Source organism: Balaenoptera musculus, chromosome 17 (genome assembly GCF_009873245.2).
Source record: "Balaenoptera musculus isolate JJ_BM4_2016_0621 chromosome 17, mBalMus1.pri.v3, whole genome shotgun sequence".
Classification (NCBI taxonomy): domain Eukaryota; kingdom Metazoa; phylum Chordata; class Mammalia; order Artiodactyla; family Balaenopteridae; genus Balaenoptera; species Balaenoptera musculus.
In genome coordinates this window covers 78,175,098-78,183,256 of record NC_045801.1, presented here as the reverse complement: position 1 = coordinate 78,183,256, position 8,159 = coordinate 78,175,098, and the positions used below count along the sequence as shown (strand labels likewise).

Genomic DNA, 8,159 nt, shown 5'->3' with positions numbered 1-8,159 from the left:
TTCTTTTTTGGCTGCGCTGTGCAGTTTGTGGGATCTTAGTTCCCCCACCAGGAATCGAAGCCACACCCTCAGCAGCGGAAACACAGAGCCATAACCGCTTGACCACCAGGGAATTCCCTAACTATGACATTTTAACCATTTTAAGTAACCAAGTCAGAGACATTAATTATATTCACAACATAGTGCAACCATCATCATTATCTATTTCAAAACCTTTTTTTTTTTGTAGCCATGGTTTTTAATTTTTTCCAGTGTTAATGAGGTATAATTGACATATCACATTCTGTAACTTAAAGGTATGCAACATGTTGATTTGTTACACATATATTGCAATATGATTACCGGCATAATGTTAGCTAACACCTCCATTATGTCATACAATTACTGTATCTTTTTGTGTGTTGAGAGCACTGGCATTTATTCTCTTAGCAACTTTTAAGTATATAGAACAGAATCTATGATCAGTTGATAACAATACTATCTATCCCCAGAACCTATTATCTTCTAACTGGAAGTTTGTACTTTTTGACCAACATCTCCCCATTTCCCCCTTTGCACAGCTCCTGGTAACCACCATCCTACTCTCTGCTTCTATGACTTCAGCTTTTTTAGATTCCCCTTATAAGTGAGAACACACAGTGTTTAATTTTCTCCATCTAATTTCACTTAGCCCAGTACACTCAAGGTCCATCATGTGTTCGCAAATCATGGGATTTTGGTCTTTCTCATGCTGAATAATACTTCATTATATAATGTGTTCGTGCTTTAGGTGCCATATCCAAAAACATCATTGCTAAGACCCATGTCAAGGAGCCTTTTCTTATGTTTTTTCCTAGGATTTTTACAGCTTCACAGCTTACATTTAAGTGTTTAATCCATTTTGAGTTAATTTTTGTTTGTGGTGTAAAACAGGGACCTAGTTTTATTCTTTGACATGTGACTATTCAATTTTCTCAGCACTATTTATTGAAGAAACTTTCTTTTTTCCACGGAGTGTCTGTGTTCCCTTGTCCAATATTAGTTGACCATATATGTGTGAGAGCCCAAGCTCTCAATTCTGTTCTATTGGCCTATGTGTCTGTTTTTATACCAGTACCATGCTGTTTTGATTATACAGCTTTGTAACATAGCTCAAAATCCGGAAGTATAGTACCTCCTGCTTTGCTCTTCTTTCCCAGGATTGCTTTGGCTATTTGAGGTCTTTTGTGATTCCATCTGAACTTTAGGATTGTTGTTTCCACTTGTGTAAAAAATGCCATTGGAATCTTGATAGAGATTGCATTGAATCTATTGATGGCTTTGGGTAGTATGGACATTTTAATAAAATTAATTCTTCTAGAATATGAACACGAGACATTCATTTATTTGTGTCTTCTTCAAATTCGTTCATCAATGTCTTGTAGTTTTCAAGATCTTCCACCTCCTTGGTTAAAGTCTTTGTCTTTGAAATTTCAACAGTTTTATTATAATGTGTCTTGAGGAAAGTCTCTTTGGATTAAAATAATGGGGTGGTCTATTAGCTTTGTGGACTGCAATGTCCAAATCTCTCCCCAGGTTTGGGAAGTTCTCTGCCATTCTTTCTGTAAATAACCTTTCTGCTCCCTTCATTCTCTTTTCTTCTGGAACTTCAATAATTCAGATACTGGTTTTTCTGATGGTGTCCCATAGATCATGTTGGCTTTCTTTACTCTCTTTCACTCTTATTTTTCTCCTCAGACTGGGTTATTTCAAAGTTCCTATCCTGTATCTCACTGATTCTTCTATTTAGTGTCCTCTATTCCATTTTTCATTCCATTCATGAATTTTTCAGCTCCAGAATTTCTATTGATTTTTTATGGTTTTTATCTCTTTGTTAAATTTCAATCTTTTTGTTCACTTTTGATTGCATATTGTTTACTTGATTTCATTTGTCTTTCTCTGTTGTCTTGTAGGGCACTGAGTTTACTTAAAACAGCTATTTTGAGTTCTTTATCAGGTAAGTCACAGATCTCCATGTCTTTGGGTTCAGTTACTAGAAGATTATCATGATCTTTTTGTGACTTCATGTTTCTTTGATTTTTCATGTTCTTTGGAGTCTTGCGTTGTTGGATTCACATTTGAAGTAGCAGTCACCTCCTCCAGTTTTTACTAACTGGCCTTCAGGGCAGCAATTCCTTTCATCAGACCTGCTATAGATTCTGAGGCTTTCTCTGACCTTGAATGGATACACCTGCTTCTCATTTCTTGATCCCTCTTATGGCAGAAGTCTTAAGCTTCTGTGTCTTCTCTCAATCCTACCAAGCACCAGACAGGCTGCTGGTAGCCTCTGCTGTTTCCCTGGAGGTGGCACACAGCCCACGTTTGTGATTTCTCCTTCGCCTACAGACCCTGGCCTGCCTTCTGCCTGTGCCCCCCACCTACCAGAGCTTGCTCAGCCCACTGTATGCACAGGGAGCCCACTGCAGGGTGCTAGGAGCTGTGGGGCTGCCTGAGGGTCACTTGGGGAGTGGGGATCTGTGGGTGGTATTTCCCCTGCGTCTCGTGGGCAGGCTTCCTGACTGAGTCCAGAGTGCAGTCAGCAGGGAATCTCGTATACCACTCTCTGCTCCTTCCTCCATCGTGGCTCTCCCTCTTTAGTGTTCTGGATGCTGCAAGAGAGAAATGAGTCTCTCTGGCAGCATCCTGCACAGCTCAGGAAGCCAGGAGTTCACTCACCGGCTCTCCCTTTCCCTCATGGGAGAAACCACAGGCCATCTAGTTTAGCCCTCAGCTGTGCGGCCTTGGGTGTGGGGTGATGCCAGCAAAGGTAAGTTGTTCCTTTTACCCTCTAATGCATCCGAGCTTGTACTTTTTTTCCCTCCAATTTAGTGCTGGAGCTTCTCTGGAAACCTTGACTTCTGCAAGAGCTCTCTTGCCTGAAGGTGACCACCCACGTCAGTGTTCTGCAGAAGCTCCCAGGCAGTGGCCAAGAGGGGCTGGAACCAGCTCACAGTGTCTTGTAGGTTCCACAGCTGGTGCCACAGTCTGTCTGCCTACCACCTGATGCACCAGTGGGTGAGATTCCTTCTGGGTCCCTTGGTATATGGTGCTTGGTTCCACAAATCCCACAGAGGCACTTCTGCTTATGGATGGATGCCAAATTTTTGTTGTTGAAGGGGAGAACAAACTAAACTAAAAGTACCATTAGCTTTAAAAAGACCCAACAACAAAAAATTCTTAATCTTTTCAAGTATTTAGAGAGTACTTAAGTTTTACACATTGCGATAACCTTATATATCCTTTAAGTATCTTTTGGCCTGCAAGTTCCTCTTTCTACATCTTTTACTTGCATCTAGTATAATTTATGACACATAGATGATGCCCAGTATATGACAGCTATATAAAACTGACTTTAGAAAAAATCAAGACCATTAATGAAAGGGTAATCCATAAAGCACATACAATTAATTCCAACTCCAAAATCTGTATTATAAACCGTCACCATCAACTCACTGATGGATGGACAGTAGTTCAGATCCCAAACGTATTCCATGATAATACTAAGAGAGGCACAACTGGTGTAGCTGTAATACTATCAAACAAAGGAGGCTACATACAAGAAGTAGTCGTAGCGCAGTTAAAGAAGAATATTTTACAACGGTGAAAGAGTCCACTTCATGGAAAAATATGACAATCTTAAATCTGTGTGCATCGAATAAAACAGCATCAAATTACGTAGTAAAAATTGACAAAATCAGAAGCATAGAGAAATCCACAATCATTGATCGATATTTTTTAACACATCTATGTCAAAAATTGACAAAACAGGACTTCCCTGGTGGTGCAGTGGTTGAGAATCTGCCTGCCAATGCAGGGGACACGGGTTCGAGCCCTGGTCTGGGAAGATCCCACATGATGCGGAGCAACTAAGCCCGTGCGCCACAACTACCGAGCCTGTGCTCTAGAGCCCGTGAGCCACAACTACTGAGCCTGCGCGTCTGGAGCCTGTGCTCCACAACAAGAGAGGCCGTGATAGTGAGAGGCCTGCGCACCGCGATGAAGAGTGGCCCCCCGCTCGCCGCAACTAGAGAAAGCCCTCACACAGAAACGAAGACCCAACACAGCCAAAAATAAAATTAATTAATTAATTAATTAAAAAGAAATGTACCACAATTTAAAAAAAAAATTCACAAAACAATCAGATACAAAATACTGACAGAGAGAAGATTTAAACAACACAGTAATAAATTTGACTAGCTGACGTTTGTAGGGTGCAATAGTCTACACCCAACAACTGCACCCAACAAATGCAGAACACACATTATTTTCAAGTAAACATAAAGTAATTAGAGAACTATATATTGGGCAATGTTTCAACAAACGCCAATGAATTGAAATCATACTATTTGTACTGTGTCCACGTGCAATTAAGCTAGAAATCAATAATTAAAAAGCTAGAAAGTCTCCAAATGTTTGCCAATTAAGCAACTACATACATATATATGTATATACACATTCATACACACAGATATATGCATATGTATATACATGTGTGTATTATATATACATTATATATATTATATATGTATGTATTTTTCTTTTTTGTTTCACTTAACATCGTATGGTGTTTTCTCACATATTTTTGCTCATGGACGTTGACCCTCTTACATGTTCTTCACACAAAGCATGAAACTGCAGGGAAGCCAAAATTATATAGATTCTAGTAAAAGGAGAATTGAGTGGGTAAAGGAAAGCATTTGTACCGTTGCCCCTTCCAGGCTTCTTCCACTGGCTCCTTCGGGTCTCTTTCTCGGTGTCTCAAGCCCTCTCCTTTTCCAAGGCTTCATAAAGGATCAAACGTGCACTTTACCTGGGCTTTTGCGTGCTCTCGTGAAAGGGAAATTTCCTGGAGGGAAGCAGGATAGAACCCCGTGCTTTCATTTGCTGGCTCTCCCAAAGGAAGGTGGAGGACGAAAACAGGAAGTGGAGAGAACCACTACTGAGCTCATTTCACTCGGGCCTCAGAGATGAGGTGCCCAAGGCGAGGTGCTCTTAAATGAGGAAGACTTGGAGGCCCCCGGAGCCCGCGCCGGGGCCCGGGCAGCACTGCTGCGACCGCGGGGCAGTTCTCTTCGGGGGAGAATCGGAAGCACTTTATCTTTACGTATATATTTATAAATATATATATTTTTTTTTTTTCCAGAAAACCTTAAGTATCTCAGATTGTCGACCATGACGTGTTCCTAACAACCTTATAACCTTGTGGAGACCAGAGTCATAGAAAACGGGTGATTTGCATGTGAAGACTGCGTGCACGTTCCCTCGCTATAGCCTTGCAATGTGAATGCAACTTAATTAACATTTAAAATTACAGAAGCCCACTGTGGGTACGGTGTTAAAAAAACTGGAAGGGGAGCCTTAACTGCCTTGCGCTCCGTTTCAAATAGACCCGGTAAAGCCCTACCTTTGCTTTTCTTTCATTTAATTCTTAACAGAAGAGGTTTTCGTGAATTCAGACGGAGTGAGGTCACACTACCGGAACGAAGAAAGTTATTCCTTAATTTTCGGGGGAGGCTGCTCTCGGTTCCCGGCGGCTCTGCTTGGGGCGGCGGGGCGCGCTGGGGGCGGGACGAGCCGACGCGCGGGAGGCCGGCTCCGGGCGCGCGCACGGGGCGGGGCCCCGCGGCCCGCGGGCGCCGCCGCCTCCCCGCCCCTCCCCCCGGCCGCTGCCGCCCCCGCCCCTCCCCCCGCCCCGGAGCGCTCCGGGAGCCGCAGGCTCGTCCCCGGACCGGCCGGGGGAGGCAGCGGTTACCGTTGGGCCCGCTCTTACCCGGGGCGCACGGAACCGCGGGGCCCCGAAGCTGGCCGCTGCCGGGCTCGCTGGGGTGACCGGGGCCTCCGGGGGCCGGGCGGGGACCAGAGCTGGGCCAGTGGGTTTGTATTTTCCCCCTAAGGGTAACGTTTGCTGGAGCCAGCGGGTCAGAATAAGAGTTCAACAGGTGGCAGAAAGTGGTTGTTTGAACAAAACCCTGCCCCCTCCAAGCTCTGGACCCTAAATCCCCGCCCTCAACTAGGAAGGTGTTGACCAGGAACTGAGATACCGAGATAGTTACAGGATTAGATGTTGTTCAAGTTGGAAGAGACTGAGAGTTGACTTGGTCTAATCTCTTCATTTCAGACATGGGGAATCTAAAGCCCAAGAAGGAGAGGTGATGGAGGTTGATTCCCATGGAAGATTAATAAAAGAATCTACCACCTCGGAGAAAAACAACAAAAAAAAAGAAACAGGTGGCAGAGAGCGATCACGTGGGGCAGGTTGGGCGGCGAGCCGCCCCCTCGCCTCGGAACCGCCCTTCGGTGCTGCCCGTCGTCGACGAGCCTAACCGGCGCTCTCCGCTCCGCTCTGCGGCCCCGGCGTCCGCGGCGCCCGTGCGCTGAGAGGCCGGCGGGAGCGCGCCGCCCCGGGAAGGCCGGAGACGGGCTCGGAGCGCGGCCGCGAGCGCCCCGGCGCGGGTCGGGCCCCCGGGACCGCGGAGCCCCGCAGGGAGGCGGCCGAGGGACCGAGCCCCTGGCCCCGGCCAGGATGCACAACGCGTCGTCCTGGGGCCCGGAGCGCGCCAACACGTCGTGCCCCGCGCCCGCGCTCGGCTGCCCCAACGCGTCCGGCCCGCTGCCGCCGCTGCCGCCGCCTCTGGCCGTGGCCGTGCCCGTCGTGTACGCGGTGATCTGCGCCGTGGGGCTGGCGGGCAACTCGGCCGTGCTGTTCGTGCTGCTGCGGGCGCCCCGCATGAAGACCGTCACCAACCTGTTTATCCTCAACCTGGCCGTGGCCGACGAGCTCTTCACGCTCGTGCTGCCCATCAACATCGCCGACTTCCTGCTTCGGCGCTGGCCCTTCGGGGAGCTCATGTGCAAGCTCATCGTGGCCATCGACCAGTACAACACCTTCTCCAGCCTGTACTTCCTCACGGTCATGAGCGCCGACCGCTACCTGGTGGTGCTGGCCACGGCCGAGTCGCGCCGGGTGGCCGGCCGCACGTACGGCGCCGCGCGCGCCGTGAGCCTGGCCGTGTGGGGAGTCGTGACGCTGGTCGTGCTGCCCTTCGCCATCTTCGCCCGGCTGGACGACGAGCAGGGCCGCCGCCAGTGCGTGCTGGTCTTCCCGCAGCCCGAGGCCTTCTGGTGGCGCGCGAGCCGCCTCTACACGCTGGTGCTCGGCTTCGCCCTCCCCGTGTCCACCATCTGCGTCCTCTACACCACGCTGCTGTGCCGGCTGCGCGCCATACGCCTCGACAACCACGCCAGGGCCCTGGAGCGCGCCAAGAAGCGGGTGACCGTGCTGGTGGTGGCGATCCTGGCCGTGTGCCTCCTCTGCTGGACGCCCTACCACCTGAGCACCGTGGTGGCGCTCACCACCGACCTCCCGCAGACGCCGGTGGTCATCGCCGTCTCCTACTTCATCACCAGCCTGAGCTACGCCAACAGCTGCCTCAACCCCTTCCTCTACGCCTTCCTGGACGACAGCTTCCGAAGGAGCCTCCGCCAGCTGCTGCCGTGTCGCGCCGCCGCCGCCTGAGCCGGCGCGCCGGGAGCCGGCGGCCCGGCGCTCAGGGTGGTCCCTGAGCCGCAGCTTCGCCCCCCCGCCCACCGGCTTCCTAGAGACGCAGGTTCTCGGGCCCCTCCCCAGGCCCCGCGGACTCGGACGCGCTTTGGCCGCGCCCGCCCTTTCAGTGTGCCAAGCCCTCCGGGTGGTGCGGAGGCGCGCAGGACATGGGCACCGGCCGAGGCGGCGGAGAGCGCACAGACCTCTCCCTAAGGCCCAAGGGCGCCGAGGCGACCCCCGAGCTTGACACGGAGGGGAGGAAGGGGAGAAAAGGGGGCAGTACTGCAGGGACCCTCTTCCGGTCCCCCCCGCCTCCCGCCTCCCGCCCCAGCCGTCCGCAGCCCGGCTCTTCGCGGAGCCCTCGGCGCCGTCAGGGGAGAGGCCCTCGGATGCCGCGGGCGCCCCGGCGCCGGCTCCGCGCTCGCCTCCACGCTCGGCTTCTCCGGTTTCCCTCAGCGACCTTTTGTGCTTTTGCTCAGGCTGCCCGGCGCGCGCCCCCACCGTGTCCGCGCGCTCTCGCCGCCGGGGAAGAGGGTCCGGCGCGCGCGGGCGCTCCCACGCCGCGGAGGTGCGAGGGGAGAGATGCTAAGGCCGCCCG

At 50.7% G+C, this 8,159-nt stretch overlaps 1 protein-coding gene across 1 annotated transcript; it reads left to right on the top strand.

The window, feature by feature from the left end:
- The first annotated feature begins 6,541 nt into the window (after positions 1–6,541).
- NPBWR1 (neuropeptides B and W receptor 1) lies at positions 6,542–7,628 on the top strand. The gene has a single exon (XM_036830651.1). It carries the CDS (start codon positions 6,542–6,544, stop codon positions 7,532–7,534), a length of 993 nt encoding a protein of 330 aa, XP_036686546.1. The 3' UTR covers positions 7,535–7,628.
- The last annotated feature ends 531 nt before the right edge of the window (positions 7,629–8,159 follow it).